This window comes from Antrostomus carolinensis, unplaced genomic scaffold (assembly GCF_000700745.2).
Source record: "Antrostomus carolinensis isolate BGI_N321 unplaced genomic scaffold, ASM70074v2 scaffold6206, whole genome shotgun sequence".
NCBI lineage: Eukaryota > Metazoa > Chordata > Aves > Caprimulgiformes > Caprimulgidae > Antrostomus > Antrostomus carolinensis.
The window spans coordinates 6,391-24,760 of NW_010323885.1; the positions used below are offsets into that span (position 1 = coordinate 6,391).

General features: G+C 42.3%; 1 protein-coding gene across 1 annotated transcript in view; it reads right to left on the reverse strand.

Moving 5' to 3' along the window:
- The window catches only part of HACD4 (3-hydroxyacyl-CoA dehydratase 4), a 16,563-nt gene extending 2,813 nt beyond the window's left edge, over positions 1 to 13,750 (reverse strand). Inside the window, exons 1-4 of the mRNA XM_010170727.1 lie at positions 13,740 to 13,750; positions 11,641 to 11,744; positions 10,612 to 10,739; positions 1,717 to 1,829 (exon numbers count right to left, since the gene is read on the reverse strand). Coding sequence (XP_010169029.1) covers positions 1,717 to 1,829; positions 10,612 to 10,739; positions 11,641 to 11,737 — 338 coding nt within the window. The 5' untranslated portion in view covers positions 11,738 to 11,744; positions 13,740 to 13,750. The remainder of the gene's footprint in view (positions 1 to 1,716; positions 1,830 to 10,611; positions 10,740 to 11,640; positions 11,745 to 13,739) is intronic.
- Positions 13,751 to 18,370: the final 4,620 nt, after the last annotated feature.

Below are 18,370 nucleotides of genomic sequence, written 5' to 3' on the forward strand. Positions count from 1 at the left end.
TTGACTAATTTAGCATGATTCCTGGACTGTAGAACTAGAGTTTGCAAGGCTATAAATGTACCATCTTCTCTTAAGTTTGCCCTCTGCAACCTCAGGATTTTCTCCATTTTTTAGTATCAGTGATTTTAAGGCATAATCTCAACCCAGTGCAAAAATATAACTGCTATTTATGGTATAAGCAGCAAAGATCAGATATAGAAAACCTTGCAGAATTTGCTCTCAGTATATCATTAGTTGTAATGCACAGGGTATTTATATCCCTGAAGAACTCTGTGGAAGAATTTGTCTTCAGGACTAGTTGGCTAAGGGATGAGATAGATTCCCGTACACTTTTAGATATGACCACTTCTTTGAGATGCTAGAACATAGCACAGATGCTATAAAATAAATCAGAATTCTAAATCTGTATGAATTGTACTATGCGTTATTACTTGAATTGGTCATTTGCTGCTACAGACCATGGTGTCATCCTGTTAAATGGCCACTGTTACTGCTATGATGTTGGACTGTGTTCTTTAGCAACGACAGAAAATAATGATGCATTGATAGGACTATTATGCACTGACAGGACTTTGTGGCCAATATTGTTTGCATTTTTTGGCCTCTCTCCAGCTGCATAGAATCCTTTCATTTGACATTAGGTTCTACTATTTTGGCTTTACAAACTTCCAAAAGGACTGGGATGGAGCAATGATCCCAGTAATTAATACAAGTAGTAGTTTATTAACACATATAGTACAAATACTCTGAAGCTGACTTAAAATTTTCCTTATCAGTCCTACCTGACACTTTCCTTTTTCTGATCTCTTTTAAAAACATACATTTCCTTTGCTGCTTAAATCCATATTTCCCAATAAATCCCCAAAGCAATGTATTTTAAATAGCAAAAAGCTATTTTAACAGAAAGAAAAAATATTTTAAAATTTTATTCCCATACAAAGGTTGCTGTGAGGCTTATGTCTTGTCAGAATGTTTCTTAATTCCATCTGTCTTCCCTGCTGTAAGTCTATAAACTGAGATCCATAGAGGCTTGCGTTACATTTGACAAATGTTACTGAGTTCAGATATTGATGCAAAAGTCAGTAAAGTGGAATTATCACCATTATACTTTTACCACAGGGAGGTACTGCTAACCTTCCACCATAAAAATTTTTAAAGATAAAAATCCTGAATTGCACTCCTATCCATTTTGCCTCATGCACATTGTCTCTGTGGTGTGATACATGCCCTACTACACCAACATTCTCAAGCAGGAGCTCTTGGCTTTTTGGAAAGCACAGTGCAATTAACCCAGAATAGTTTTTCTGTCTTAGTAAGAAGTTCTGCTGGTGCTGCCTTATACTGCGCTGTCAATCTTGGATCAAAGTAAGATGTTAAAAATAATAATAACAAATGAAAGCAAGAGGGTTATAAATCAGTTTTGGAAATTACTGTTCCCCAGGAGGGAGTTGTGATTCTCTTCAAAATTTTTGTTAAAAGGTCAAAGCCTTTGAACAACAAATGTTAATACAATGATTTACTTTTGTAAGTCACTCTGCCTCTCAACTATGCAGATTTCTGTAAAACCCAGTAAGTAGCTTATAAGGTCCAAGCTTTTATTTAAAATGGATAATATGCTTTTCTACTAATTTCAAAATAATGAAATGGGCCTGCAGCACAGTTCTGCTCGCAAGAATGACCCATTTTCCCCTGGTGGTTTGGCCATTGACTCCTTACCTGACCACATCTAATAAATTCCAAAGGAAAAATAAAACACACACGACATATTTCCCTTGAACTTCTTCCTGACTGTTGATCACGACAAATAAAACAATTATTCTCTCCGTGATCTGAAAAGAAAAAAAGAATTGTGAATTCAGGTAGCATCTTCTGTAGCTCTCATTTCCATGCCATTTTGGCAAAATAGGAGGCCAGAGGTGAATCCAGTTTGCTTTACACAAATGCACCAGTAAATGTTTTGCTTCTTGGCCTGCTTTTGTTCAAGACCTCATTGGCCTCCAGCTCAGGGAACTGGAAACTGTCGGCAGCAGCATTGTACACCTACTAGGGTAAGGGTGGAGATTTGCTTGCCAACGAGGATGACTTGGGTTTGCAGCCCAGGAAACCCATGGATGAGCTGACTGAGGCTGTGGGAGCATGGGCTTCCCCAATGCACCTTGGTGCCTGGAGGGCCTGCGGGGATAAGCTTCCTTGCTTGTAGGCTGCATGGGGTGTGGTGGTTTCACCCTTTTGGTTTGCAGCCAAGCACAGCCTGCTCTCTGACTCTCCCCACGCTCCAGGGACTAGGGGAGAGAATTGGAAATGAAAGGGCAAGGAGTCTCACAGTTGAGATAAAAGCTATGTACTAATTAAAATAAAATTATAATGATAACAATGATAACAGAATTTACAAATGAGTGATACATAGTGCAATTGCTCACCACCCACCGACCAGTGCCCAGCCTGTGCCAGCCAGTGATCCCAGAGCAGAGACTGCAATTGAAACCGCAATCCCAGAAGAGCGAGCCCAAGCGAGCCCCGAGAGAATATCCCTGTTTTCCAGTCAGCCCTGGTTAATATACTGACATAATGTGATATGATATGGAATATCTCATTGGAACAACCAGATGCCACTTTGGGGTTTTGCTAGTCATTGCGCTTCTCCCTCCCAGTCCTAATGCAGCTGTGAACCAACCAAACACGGTGGCCTTGAGCTCCAGCAGCAACTAATGACATCAGTATTTTATCAACATTCTTCTCATAACAAATCCTACACTGAAACTAAAACACAGCTATTCTAACTACTAAGAAGGAAATTAACTCTCGCCGAGCAAAACCAGGACAGTGGGTAGTATGACAGACAAAGCCAGTCTCAGTCCCCATTCTGCTTTCCGTAGCTTGGAGATCTGCATCCTGAGGGATCTCACATAAGATTTGTAGAAAGGAGGAGGGGAAGTAGAATTCCTTATTTTTCTTTTTTTCTTATTCCTACCTAAGAGAAGTGCATTTAATACTGTCATTTATGTGAATTATTGCCATAATATTTATGTCATAACATTTTTCTAGTGGTTGAAACTTATCTGACCAACAAGGTATGCCTTTACAAATTAAAAAATATAAAAGTGGATGAAACAGGCAGTGTCTCCACTTAAAAAAAATACTTTTGCAATATTAAAGCTCAAGAAATTAAAAACAAGTGTGTCTTTTTGCAGCTTTCTTGGACAAGTTTCCTGTCAGTACCCATGCCCTGCCCTGTAAAATAAATATATCTGTAGTATTCCGTACTGCCAACAGTTGCTTGTGCAACTCTCCAAGAATGGTACCAGTTCACTCTGATTTACACTATTTGAAAGTGTTGAAGAATACATTCATCTAGTTAGTTGGTATGAACCACTGTATCTTCATTGGGTTTTTTAATACCCACTGCCATCTCTTCCAAAGGTACCTTAGGTTTCATGATTTTATGGGTTAAATGAATGTAGACTAACAAGGTGGTTTTTATAAGCGCAGTCATTCTTCTTCACAGGTCTTCCCCCTTGCCCTCACTCCCACCTTAAACAAAACAAGAACTTGTCCTCTCAGTGAGTTTGAGTGGTAGTTTTGCTACCTAATGTTTACTGGTTCCTGTGTGGAATGTTTTGGCTATGGACTATTTTGGCAAGCCACATGTGTCAGATAAAGCAGCCATCACTTCACTATTCAGCAAAATTACGTGAGAGCAATTTTCCTTACAGAAAGAGAACATGTCCGTCCCCTAGGGATCTGGTTCCTCATCTTGAAAAGCACTGAGGAGCCACAACAAATAAAAATGGGTTTGCTGCCTCTCAGACTGCCTTAACTGTCATCTTGTGCTGCTGATCCCATTGGTCCCTAACTGAGGAAGTGATTTCTAAGAAGGTCAGATGCTGACAGACTTCTGTATAGAAGGGCCAGGAAACAGAGAGTGAGAATTAATAAGTCCTGTGTGTGTACACTGATGCTGAAAATGGGGAAACTGGAAGTAATGATGCAGGATCTGAAACCAGATACAAGAGAGATAGGAGAAGCATGGTGGGACAACCATCACAAGAGGGAAATCAAAACAATGGTAAAAGCAGTGCGAGCATTGAACAAGATTGTGTGCTGAGAAGACTAAATACAATAGAACCTGAGTTAAAATAATTTTGGTGAAGGAGTGCATCATTGGTAGTGTGGCCATTTTGTTACTGAACCTAAAACCAGACTCGAAGGTAGAGAGAGTTCTCCAATATTGTTAATATCAGAGAGATTGCAGGGAATTGTGTCACCTAGGGACCACAGCTTTATCACGATAATGAAAAGGTGGGTATGTTTTTAGATGTGAGAGCTGGCAGATTTTCCAAATGGTCTCTTGCTCTTCAAGAGGTGGCTGAGTGGAAAAGTGCTAGAAAACAGCATGGGTCAAGTCACCAGGAGCTGGTCCCATTTCAGTGAAATAAAAGGATAAGCAGTAGACAGGTACTTATCATCCCCAATTTCAAAAGGATGAGTACTGGCCAACACGACACAGTGGCTATGGAGACCCACAATTCAGCCTCATCATCTGGGAGTGGAAGAGGCTGTGGATTGCCTTCTTTCTCCAGGGCACAAGCAGATGCTCAAGAGGCAGCAAATATCACCCTGCTGGGGCTCATCAGATTTCCTCCATCAAAGGATTCATGTTTGTGAAGGGGAGCAGTGGAGGCACTCAGCCTCAGTAGTTGCAGATGATGGAAGTCAGCAATCAGACTGTGCAAAGTATGTTAAGCACCTGCAAGAACAGGGAACTGGACCAGACAAAAAGGAGGTCTCCTGTAAGTCTTCCGTTCCTGTTAGCGTGCAGTCTCAGGCAGCAAACAAGGGGATGGACAAAGCAGCCATCAGAGGCCAAAACTGAAAATGGTCTGTGGCGTTGCACATCTGCAGGGCAGGACACAGGCCTGCCTGTTCAGGGCAACTGTGATAATAGAATAATAAAATCACTTTGGTTGGAAAAGACCCCTAAGATCATCAAGTCCAACTGTTAACCTAACACTGCCAAGTCCACCACTAAACCATGTCCCTAAGGGCCACATCTACCCATCTTTTAAATACCTCCAGGGGTGGTCACTCAACCACTTCCCTGGGCAGCCTGTTCCAATGCTTGACAATCCTTTGGGTGAATAAATTTTTCCTAATATTCAATCTAAACCTTCTCTGGTGCAAAATGAGGCTGTTTCCTCTCATCCTATCACTTGTTACTTGGGAGAAGAGACCGGCACCCACCTCTCTACAACCTCCTTGCAGGTAGTTGTAGAGAGGGATAAAGTCCCTCAGCCTCCTTTTCTCCAGGCTAAGCAACCCAGGTTCCCTCAGATGCTCCTCATAAGACTTATGCTCTCGACCCTTCACCAGCTTCATCGCTGTGCTTTGGACACAATCGAGCACCTCAGTGTCTTTCTTGCAGTGAGGGACCCAAAACTGAACACAATATTCAAAGTATGACCTCATCAGCACCGAGTACAGGGGGATGATCACTTCCCTAGTCCTGCTGGCCACACTATCTCTGATACAAGCCAGGATGCTACTGGATTTCTTGGCCACCTGGTCACATCTGGGTACACTGCCATCTGTCGACCACCATCCCCAGGTCCTTTTCCACCAGGCAGCTTTACAGACACCCTTCCCCAAGCCTGTACCGTTGTATGGAGTTCTTGTGACTCAAGCCCAGGACACATCACTTATAGCCTTGAACCTCATAGAGTTGGCCTTAGCCCATCAATCCAGCCTGTCCAGATCCCTCTGTCTGTTCTGACCCTTAAGCAGATCAACACTCCCTCCCAGCTTGGTGTCCTCTGAAACTTAATGAGGGTGTACTTGCTCCCCTCGTCCAGATCGTTGATAAAGATGTTAAACAGAACTGGCCCCAGTACTGAGACCTGGGGAACACCACTTGTGACTGGCCCCCAACTGGATTTAACTCCATTCACCACAGCACCAGCCAACCAGTTTTCCACCTAGTAGAGTATGCCCATCCAAGCCACGAGCAGCCAGTTTCTGCAGGAGAATGCTGTGGGAAAGGGTGTCAAAGGCTAAGTACACCACATCCACAGCCTTTCCCTCATCCTCTAAGCGCATCACCCTGTCATAGAAGGAGATCAGGTTAGTCAGGCAAGACCTGCCTTTCATAAACCCATGCTGACTGGGCCTGATCTCCTGGTTGTCCTGTATGTGATGTGTGCTGGCATATGTGCCATGTGATGGCACTCAAGATTATCTGCTCTATACCCTTCCCTGGCACTGAGGTCAGACTGATGTCCTCATGAGGACAGACAGTGGCATCCTACCTCTTTTTTGTGTAAATCAGGTGGTTGCCTGCCTGCTTGCCTTTATTCCCCTTCAAGACATGATACTCTCTTCTTTCAGAGCACTCTTACCTTTAAGTAACTCACACAAATCAAAGGTAGATGGATGGCTTAGTCAGAGGTTGTGGGCCTTTTCAACAAGTGACAAGGCAGGGTGCTACTTGAACAGGAGATTCTAGTTAATGTCTGTTGATATTGTGCCCCTGTATACACACATCTGTGTGCATATATAAATATACACACAGATGTCTGGAATCATGTACCTCTATAGATATACACACAAATGTATGTATATGTATACGTGTCTGTATACACACATATACACACATACATAAAAAGCATGTGCTGCTCCTCAGCCACACCTCATTTCTTCTATGGATCATCTGTCCTTGGATGAATGAAACGATGGTATTCTCTGTTGTTACTCTCTTGCTTAAAAAAAAAAAAAAAAAAAAAAAAAAAAAAAAAAAAAAAAGCAAAACTAGAAGTCCTATGTTTTCATGTTAATAAAAAGGAAGTATGTGCGGACACCTCGCAAAGCATAAATACAATGGTTTCATTTTTCATTTCTTCTTGTTCTTTGTGTTAAAATCAAACTGGAATTTCCTTCGTCTCTTATCACTGGTCTCTCACAGGATAGAGCAAGTTCTGTAGAACGGCATAAATTTCCACAAGGCAGCCTGGGCATTTGCAGCAAGTAAGTGAAACAGAGCAAATTAGACTAGCTGAGGTTAGGGCAGGAGAAGGCAGCACATTCACTTAGATTTTTTAATAACTGTGACTGTGCAGTATTGTACATGGTACCTGAAACCATTACATAGCTCTTCAATTTAGTGAATGTTTAAAAAATATTTTTAAAAAAGTAAGAAAAGTGCTACTAAATATTTAGATTAAGTTAAAATTTAATGTGTTTATCACAAAGCTGTAGTACATTGCTTTTGGTCTGGTAAATCCAATCCTGTTTGCACAGGATGAAGAACTGGTTTTTTGTTCACAAAAATGCCAGTCTTTTCTTACATCTTTCCTACTCTCTACCTTGCTAATGCATCAGTCCCATCAACCTTTACTCCCTGCCCAGACTACTAAATATAATTATCCTGTGTTTTGGCCACTGCAATGACATGTGACACATTCTCCTGTCCTCCTCTCAATCATTCAAACTCCAAATGTCCTGAGAGATATCCCTTTGCACCAACTTTGTGACCCTTCCTATCCTCCCTTCCTCCAGAGCATCATCACACAGGACTCATTTGTCTTTCATGGTGTGACTTGACCTTGGCCTACCAAACCTTTCTCAGGTGCCTGATGGCCTGAGACTTTGTCCCTCATGAGGTCATCCTGAATTAGTTTTTCCAGAAAACATTTCTGAGTTTGTTTGTCCACTATCTATAATGTGTATCTCAAAGTGTTCCTTGTAAATGCTACTAAACCACTATAAATTGGGTATTAGGCAGAAATCTTCATTCAATTCTGCTTAAATCTTGTCTCTGCTATAATGCCTCCAAAAAACCCAACCACCATAGGGGTGCTTTCACAGCCTGGTTTATTGAAGATGACATTACCTCCACCCAGGTGCTCCCCTGACATTGTCAGAGCTACTACCTGTTCTCTCATCCTAGAGGTCAACTGAAATGAACTTCACATGTGTGTGCATGGCCTGAGGGATGCACCTAGGGATATGTTTTAAGCATAGAGTCAACAGTCAGTGGGAACAGAGAACAGGGCAGCCACTATCAAATTCTTGCAACTTTACCAGTAGTCTGACAATGTGCAGTAGCCCAGTAGGCTGCAGAAAGGTAAGCATCTCTAACTGTCCTTCTTCAGCTCATTGTGAAAAATATAACTTTTCTTTCCTAAGAAGCAGGGAGGAAAGTGTGGCAAGGCATGTGGGAGTACTGTTGGCACACAACTGCTTAACCTGCACTCTCACAGCAAAAGCAGGGCAACCCAAGTGAAAGTAGAGTCTACACCAAAGAGCTTGTACACCTTGCTTGGACATCATGAGACTACAGCTAACATCAAGGCAAGAGAGTTGTGTTTCATAGAATCATAGAACCATAGAATGGTTTGGGTTGGAAGGGACCTTTAAAAGTCATCTAGTCCAACACCCCTGCAGTGAGCAGGGATATCTTCAACTAGACCAGGTTGCTCAGAGCCCTATCCAGCCCGATCTTGAATGTTTCCAGGTATGCAGCTTCTACCACCTCTCTGGACAATGTGTTCCAGTATTTCACCATCCTAATTGTAAAAAATTTCTTCCTTATATCTAGTCTAAATCTACTCTCATTTAGTTGGAAACCATTACCCCTTGTCCTACTGCTACAGGCAGTGCTAAAAAGTTTGTCCCCATCTTTCTTAGAGGCCCCCTTTAAGTATAGAAAGGCCACAATAAGGTCTCCCCAGAGCCTTCTCTTCTCCAGGCTGAACAACCCCAAGTTTCTCAGTCTTTCTTCATGGGAGAGGTGCTCCAGTCCTCTGATCATTTTTGTGGCCCTCCTCTGGACTCGTTCTAACAGGTCCATGTCTCTCTTGTGTTGGGGGCTCCAGAACTGGACACAGGACTCCAGGTGGGGTCTCAACAGAACGGAGCAGAGGGGCAGGATCACCTCCCTCAACCTGTTGGCCATGCTGCTTTTGATGCAGGCCAGGATACAGCTGCAGTGAGAGAACACTTGGGGAAAGAACCAAGTAAAGATCCAAAGCTATCTTTGCTGTGAGACGAATGTTTAGAGTCACAGTGCTGTATCATTCCCGGACCCACCTCTTCCATGCTGCCCTGGATACCACCACAGTAATTGCACTGCCCAAGAATGGTCACAGTTTTCTTGCTCAGAATATCCTTTTGTATCTAGTGTCTTTTGTGACAACACAGAGCACTGTTTGTGCAGACTCCCCTGACCTCTGCTTCTGCAGAGCTGGGTAGGAAAGGAATGGTTGATGTCAGGGCTGGGGAATGTGCAAACTCTGCCAGGACAAGCTTTGCTGTTATGACTGTTAGCATTAGCAGGCTGCTCTTCTCTCCAAGAGATGATGTGAGATTTGTTAATACAAATGTTTGAGGATACATTAAATAGGTTTGGTTTTTTTTTTCCTAGGTTAGTGTAAAAGCATGTAGATTTAGGCAGGGGAAAACAGTTGATTGCATTTTAACAAATTTGCTGCCATACTTAATGAGCTGCATAAAGAACAGAGAATTGTATTAATCAATCAATTTCTAATGGAGATTTAAAAAGAGGAACATCTTCACCCATGCAATATGTCATTTGACAAAAATGGGCTACCCAGAAAACTAAAAACATAACTAACTACTCTTACTCTTCTACGTTCTGACTGCTGAGTGCAATGCCAGTTTCATCATTATTCAAATACTAAGGATTGGAAAGGTTTGAAGGTAAACTCAAGTCAACATTTTTACTTTTTCCAACGTATTAAGAAAAATACCAAAACCTGATATTAACTCCCAACAGAAAACAAGAGTGTGGTAAGGAAAATGTCAGAGAATCATCTTGTTTTCTGCTCTAGCATGTGATCTTTTGGCTGTTTTTCTGCCTACAGCTGAATATATGCCCTATAAACCCCTTAAGCACATCAGAATCTCTGGATGTTGTTACAATTTGCCCATGTGTAGGTCTGAGAGGGAAGAGACCATAAGAGCAAGAATATGGTAATTCTTTCTTTCCCCTCCCAGCATTAATTCTTCTTTAATCCCTTAATTTCTCTTTCTTATTCAATTATTTTCCTTCCACAATCCATGACCACCAGCAAACCCTGTTTCAGGAGGCTTGATGTGCTGGTGGTCATGGAGTGTGGACGTGATCTCATTGCCATACCTTTGACACCCCACAGAATCTTGTCTTGTGCTTGTCTACAAAATAAATACGCACTTGTCAGTGAGGAAATGACATGGAAAAGAATTAGCTGCTGAAACTTGAGCTATGAAATGTTGTCTTCTGGTTGTAAACAAGTTGGCTGGGGAGGTAATAGAAATAGAAAAAGAGGCTGTCCCAGTTCTGCACGTGGCCACTCCTCTGGACATCTTCCAGGTCCCAGCTGTTGTGGGCTGGGCATGGAGCACTTACTATTCAGTTTCACTCAAAAAGAAAAAGTTGAGAGAGGAGCTCATTCCCAGCCCAGTTCTGAAGACTCAATTCCTACAGTCAGTGAACCATTAGCAGACCAAGCTCCCCGAGGAAGGGTGCAGGTGGACCATTCAGGGTAGTCCAGCCTGGGTTTGTCCCAAGGGACAGCCATGGCTGAAGTGTGTAAGAAAGGTCTGGAGAAATAGACTTACCTGCAAAAACCTGGGGAGAAGACAGCTTTTGTCAATGCCAATGAGGATGTGTAGGATCTCCAATACAGATAATAACTGGCAAAGGCGCATTACAAGTCCTATGGAGTAAAATGTGTCGGCCAATGAATCTACAGAGTGAAGAGGAAAATTAGAGGGTGGATGTATAGTAAAAGTCTGGACCAACTACTGTGTTTACTTTTGCGCTATCACCACTGGAGATTACAAAGAATAAAGTTCACACAGTACCAAAGTTTTGGGTAGCAGAAGTAAAGCTTCACGTAGGGGAGGAGGCAGCGCACTCTGTGTGTGTGGCTCTGAAACAGAGGCAGGAAGCTGAGAAAAGAATGAGGTCCCCTGTACTGGATGCACTGGCAAACACTGTGCAGGATGTGTTCGTTTAGAGATATTGCTTTAGGATATTTCTAAATATGAGGAAATGTTGAGGAAATGTATGAGGAGTGTCTAAACATGAGGAGATGTTGAGTTCCTGCCTGTATCTGTACCCATGGCACTTCCTAAAACAAGTAGACCATAAAGTCGGTAGTTTATGTGCCTACAAGTGTCCACTATTACAAATTTAAAATTTCCAGTTACTAGTTTTCTATTTTTGTGCCTTAACCTCAGGCAACAGAAAGAGAAATATAATGCTTTTCGAGATAGAGAGTCACGTGCAATAACCACAAAGTTACTCCCTTCTAAGTGGCTTCAATAAGATTAATATTCACCATAATGACTGGACCTAGTCACATTTAGGTCTGTGTCTAAGTCAAATGTTACTAGCATGCTGCTGAATAGTAAAGCTCATTAGTAAAACAAGAGCTTCATTCCTGATGTGATACAGGCAGAATGTATGTATCAGTAATTTGTTCATCCTTTTTAACAGAAGAACCAATGTTTTTTTCTAGTTGAAATTACAGCCCCTGGTTTTGGAAGTACACCTATTCAGAACCCTAACTTTATCTCTAATTCGGTGTTTCTGTGTGTCACTACCTCTTAAAATGTTTAAGGAAAATACAGAAGGAATCCTACCTTTTCCAAATGACACGAACCTGATGATCATATTTGTAAATATCCAGGAATGTCCACAGAACTGCAGCAAGTCATACGCAAAGAGGTACGTGTTCATGGTAAAGCTGTGGAGGTGAAATGATAAAGCAAACTGTATGAGTTTATATGATGTTCAAGATTTTTGACCTGTAGAAATTGCACCCTCTTTGGACATGTTAGTAGATCAAAGGAAAACTGCTGAAATTTAAACGGATCAGTGAAAACTGTCTGTGTCTGCCAGCAGTCACAGAACAGTACTCTCCCTGATGGGAGAATGCTGGATTCAAGCCTGAGCCCCCTTGGCTTGGCTCTCCCTACCAGGCTGGAGGAACTGCTGGGGTCACACCTCCTGCAGCCCTGCTGAGGGCCCTGGGCTCCTGCAGATATTGGCCTCCAGATTTCTGCATCTGGTTAAGATTTATCCTCGTCTTCCCAGAAGACATGCCTCTAGCACACGCTCAAGACAGCTTAAAGTACAATGCATATAATTTGCAGTGCCTCCATCAGACAGCATAGTTGTAAGTATTTATAAAAATGTAGGTGGAGACATGGAAGAGAAAGACACATTTCAATCTGCTTTTATTTGATGCAGTCTGATGGATACGTGTGTTTTTCTTTTTTAAACATCTACAGGTTTTCAAGATAAACATTAAATTAGGGTATTTGTCTTTCTGCACAGCCTGTGTTTCAAGTTGCATTTAATAAAGTGAATCTTCTTCCATTGAAGCAGACTAACTTTTGTAGCTATTCTAACCTAATTTCTATAGGCAATCTGACTTTTTGCAAAACTTCATTGACTCTGGAGATACTTAATTTCCCTTTCCCATAAATCTGTTTCCTTCTGACTTACTCTGGAGAGAGATGCTTGCTTGTCTTCCAGCTATGTAAAGGACTGCCTACCTTTTGGGGAAAGGGATTTGTTAATTTTGTACTAGAATTTATCTCCTGTGTTTGACCCAGTAAGTAGTTACATCTATTTAAGTTGCTCCTTGATCCAGTGTGTTCATGTGCTATGTCTCTGCCATCAAACTTTATTTCATTTGTATCTGCACATTAACACAGTACATTTCTAAATATGATAAATGCATATACTTCGTTCCCAGCATTGGACCAAGACCATAAATAACAATACACACTTCTGAAAATTGATCTAGATAAAGTGATCATCTAAATTTTTAATCTAAGTATAACCTAGGGAGGTCATAGAAAACGCCTTTCTTCCTCTCTTCCAGTTATGCAGGGTGGCTGCTCTTCATATCATTACTTCTACAAGTACAGAAAGATTTGTTGTCATAATTTACCTACTGAGAGACATCACTGCCCTTTGATACTGTGAAAATAAGACATATGGGGACCCAGACAAAGGAATGTATCCCATAAATACTCCTTTTAGGAAAAGTACGATACAACTCAATTGGACTAAAGTCCAGGGAGCTCTACAAATATTGACCCCAAATCCCATTGCTTTATTACTGAATGATACCCTGTTCTCTCTTGTAGTAAGAAAAAAAGGTAGGACACTGTACATTACAAAAAGGCAAAAAATTAAGAACATTTTTCTGATTTAAGAAACAGCCTTATTACTGGATGGATAGGAATTACTGTAATGGGTATGAACGTTACAGGAACAGTTATAAAAATCTTGAGGCTTTCCAGACAGCACTTCCACCAGTCTCTTTGGTCTGATAATTGACCTTTGGGCTTTGCATGGGATGGAAGCTGAGCATATGGTTCCTCTCTTCTTCTGAAGTTTGCTACACCTGTATCTCATCCTCAGAATTTGTCTTTCAGTGACTTGGGCTTATTTTCCAAAGTCTTTCTCCATTGGCTGGCTAGGATATTGTTGTCTTTACAAATCTTAAGCTGCTTAATCTTGGCTAAACAGGATGTAACCAAGAGGACATTGTAAAAGCAGCTTCACACTGGTGTTTTGGCAATATGGCAGCCATTGCATGTTAGAACTCATCCTCTTTAAAATGTACTGGCAACTACTGAAGTGTATACACACTGCTGGCATTTTGTAGGCCCCATATTCCTAGTGAAGTGTAGAGAAGTGCTGGTGGGCAGTGTGACAGTGTTACCTGGAGGACTGATCGCGGCCCCCGAGCTGAGAGCAGCACAGCTCCCTCACTTGGCAATGCTCTCCACTGTGTGAGGGAACAGCCCTGACTGCAAAATAGGGTTTCACCCTACTATGTTAACTCCAGCACAAAAGGTACCTATGACCAAACAGATACCTTTGACAGAAGTGAAGAAATCTGCAGAGAATTAAAGGTGATTTCAAGTGTAATCAAAGGAAACTGAAATGTAACTGTTCTCTGAGGTCTTTCTCATCCAGAGGCTGATGTCTTTACTTAGAGAACCCAAAACAAACTGATGATAGCCCATTTCACTGACCTAACAGTTTTGTATCACAACACAAAATTGAGCCATCAGCTTCATCACTGTGAGAAGAGACAGGCTTTAATTAGATTTCCTGCTCCCCTCAGTTCACAGCAGGCATCATTCCATGTTTACCTCACAGATCCTGCTTCTGCAGCACCCTTGCACACAAAACACTGACTAGCTATCCACCAGGTAGCTCTTCAGTTCCTGATCCTGCCCCAGACTTGCAGGCTGACCTTACAAACCTCACTCAGCCCCTGTGCTACCTGGTTTGTAAAATGGATTTGGCTGCTGCATTATTCCCTGTAGTGTGATGTGCTTTAACACTTTCAAGTTGCTTAAATTTGAAGGCACAGGGAGAGCACTGAACATTTCAGTACTCTGCCAGCACTGACGACAGGAAAAAGAAACAGACTTGAATATTGCAATAGAGAGGCCCAGAAGGCTGGACTTGTTGTCTCTTTTCAGTTCCATATTGCTTACTGTGGCTGATTTTATACCAAATACATTGAAATGCTAGGAATGCATTTATCATATTTAGGAGCAACCTTGATCAGTGGAAAGCTTTATCTGCTTTCTCTCTGGGCACCAAACTTAGGAAACTAGATGAAACCTTAGACCACTTTGAACTAGCACACATAGCACCATGGTCCCAAACATCCTCTTTTCCCTTTTATTCACCAGCAGAGATTTTACCAGTGATACAGTTTTAGCTTGCAAAGCCTGACATATTTCCACAGGCAGAAAAAACATACCACTGTTGCATTTTATTATTTTAAGCATGAAGGTCTTCATTCTGCCTCTGTGGTAGCTCTCACCTGATATAAGTACAGAGGTAGATGCCCCCAGTGTCTGAAGCGTGATCAGGACCGTGTCCCCCTTGAGCTAAGGTGACAGGTAGCACAGCAGCGGCACCCAGCTCGGGGCAGCCCTTGCCCCGGCCAAGTGTCCCTTGCGAGATGCCAGGATGAAGGCCACACTCAGATCCTTCTCAGGGGGGTTCCCACCCAGGCCTGCATGAACTGAGCACTTCCCTGCTTCCAGCGCTATTGCACGCTGATGCCTTCCCATGCGCCCATACTGGCTGGCCGCACATGAGGAAGCACCCTGGCGCTGAAACCAGAGCTCAATGTTCCTTTTTTTCTTTTTCTTTTTCTTTCTGTAGGAAAGGTCTGCTAGAAAAGCCCCTCTGCTGATACGGTTTCCTTTTAAGTCATACTGGTCTGAACTTCTACTCCTTCCCCCTCCCTCCCCTGTGACAAGCTGCAAGTGCTCAGGAAGAAGAAATCTGCTGAGAACCAGTACAAAGCATGTGCTTTTCTCTCACAGACACATCCCACCCCTCTTTTTTTCCCCTCCCTTTTTGCATTTCGGTAGTCTAGGTCACCTGCGCTCAAGAGATATTACCTGTTGCAGGGGTCGGGTGGCTGCTGCTGCTCCTGATCTTTCTCTTTTTTTCTCTCTCCATCTGCAACAGCTGTTTGTTAGGAGAACACCCCTCCTCTTTCCTCTTCCTCCACCCCACGACGTCACCGTATTTAGCACTAAGCAGGAACAGCACTGCACTTCCCAAGAAACGAGTTTCTAACCCCAAATATCTCCGCTCCATTTACCCTGCTCCTCACCCAGCCTAGCCTAACCTAGTTTATGCTAACTTAACCTAACCTAATCTAGCCTAACCTAACCTGAATTGGTTTCTTGCTATCATACCAGTAAGCTAGACTGTAAATCTTACCTAGTCTTTCAACCCAGAGCAATATTTTGAAGGATTACTGCAGAGAAGAAATGCAAAATTAAAGATTTGTTTTTCTCTTCTGTTTAAATACTCAGCACTACAACAAAGCTAACAACACTATCAAATGATAAGGAAGGCTGGGAACAAAGCATAAAAGGAGCACTTTAAATTACTTCAGATAGAAGGAAGAATTTTCCACTTATCTAGAAATGTCTATTTATTCATACCCCTGTGAAATACGGGCCCTACTGGCATAAGAAATGTAGGTGTGCATCCTAGTTTACTTCTGCCCTAAAGTTTCTGGGATATCTCAGCATAAATCGGAGGAAGAAGAATGTCATAACATGTTTATAAACTCCCTTCTGCCTATAAATAAGGTTTACCACTGGCTCTCACCTTGAAAGCACATCCCATCCTACAGTGAGATTTAAAATTTGATTTTATGACTGAAGAAGTCACCAAGGACATAATGAGCATAGGATGTTATGACTAAATACAAAAAGTCTGGGGAATAAAATGTGCCTTACTGGGTCTTATCCCTACTGCAAGTGGCAGTGCAAGTGGCACTAAGCTCCTGGCAAGGCCATCTCGACTCGCTGTGGTGTCCTGGAGAGGTGAGAAATGCCAGCCTGTCAAGTGGGTGACTTCCTGGCAAACACAGTGGGACACGGTGATTTTCCTGGTTGTCTCCCATCGGGACCTTAGCCAAAGCATCAGCAGTTACGCCAGGCTTTCCTGCTGGGGTAGCAGCTCATTTCTACCGCTCAAGAACCGTCATATATTTCTAGGCTAAAGAATGTATTTCTTTCTCAGGAGGAAATATTAAATCAGCATTTAAATAAAGGGTTAAACAGTTTTTTAAGATGGCTATTGAAAGGCTCAGCCCACAGCTCTTGCAAAACAGCTCCCACACTTCGTGTCTCTGGGAGGACAACTGGTGTGACTAATACTGCCAAGAGTTGAGCTCACGGCTGTAACAAGATCCAGCAATAGGAAGAACAGCTCTTTTCAAACACCAGGCAAATACTTAAAAGCAACTAAAGCTTGCCCAGCTTTGTGATGTGCAAAATCCTTCAGCTGCCAAGTGAAAGTTCCCACAGATGACAAGGGCACCTGCATCTGCTTGCAAGCTGGATACTGATTCCCTTCCATGGTGCTGGCCACCCCAGAGGGACAAGCCTGGCAGGAGGGGCAGCTGGGCGGCCATGGCAGCCAGCAGCCCGCTGCACAGCCAGAGCTGCCCTTTAGGTGCTGAGGAGGTGGTGCCCACCTCTGGAGCATTTTGAGGGCTTTCCTTTGACAGCAGTTTGGCCCTGTGGACTGGATGCCCATTGCTTACTGGAAAAAAAAGTCTCCTGGTGTGACAGTATGTGAAAGGAGTGATGTTATCCTCCAAAAGGCGTGATGTTGGTGCACTCCAAGCCTGCTCTGTGATTAGGAACAAGGCATTGCAAGGGGCAATTACTAGAAAATTAATTTGCTTCAAAGGTGTACTGCTGACCTGAACTATAATGTTATTGGAAATACACCCATTTGAGTGGCAATGCGCTGCAGTGGGGGAGCCAAGATACAAGGCTCATAAATCCACTATTATACAGATATCCAAATTCCTCTTTGAGAGACAAATAGAATACAACTGAGCCAGTGGGTTGTAGTAGATCTGGCCAATCAGACCTGCTGCTAGCCGTTAGGATCTGTTTTTCACAAGAAAAATCCTTCTCCAAAGTTTTTTTTCCTGTGTACAACTTCCAGTTGAAAACACATGTGAGGTGTCTTTAGTTGTGTGACTTGCAGTGGCGCTTTTGTAGTGTGACAGCTGAAATGTATGAGAAAGGAAGATTGGTAACCAGAGGTAACAGCTTTTAGACTAAATGGAAGTGGCAACACTTCCAGGCACAGGGAGTTTGGAGAAAAGCTTTTATGCTTAAAACATTTCACGATTTTGTAAACTGCAAAGACTTTCAGATGAAAGCAAATATTAAATGACACTATTATAATACATATTAGCTGGGTATGGGAAGACTAGAATAAGTCCTGGAAAAAAAATCTAGCTTTTTTTTTTGGAAAGTAAACTTTTTTCTCCACTCCAGCTACTTCTCTTTCAGACAAACTTCTATCTAGAAACTGCTTAACCGGCATCAAAAACCTACTTGTCTGTAACTGCTGGCATCTCTTCAGCATGTATTAAACCCGAGTCTCCTGGATTTTTCAAAACCTAAACAGATTGTAATGGTGTTTGGTTTCCCTGCGTCATGAGGTGGGAAAAACATGCTCTGTCTGGGCACGGTGCTTGTGTCTGGAGATGTTGCAAGGGGGTTCTTTATGGGTAAAGCTAACAGCAGCCCTGAAATGTTTCATGTGATATGGAAAGAATCTTATTCTCTTCAAATAGGAAACATCCCTAGGATAAAACATCTGCTCCTTTTATGCATAGCTTTCGTTTCCAAATCCTTGCTATAAATGCAATATGAAGATATAGTTTAAGAAAATAAACCTGGTGTCTTAAAATTAATTTTCGGTATTGCTAACTGGTAACTTTATGTCCCCTTTCCTCCATGATTAGATTTTTTGGCTACCTGAATTCAAACCCAT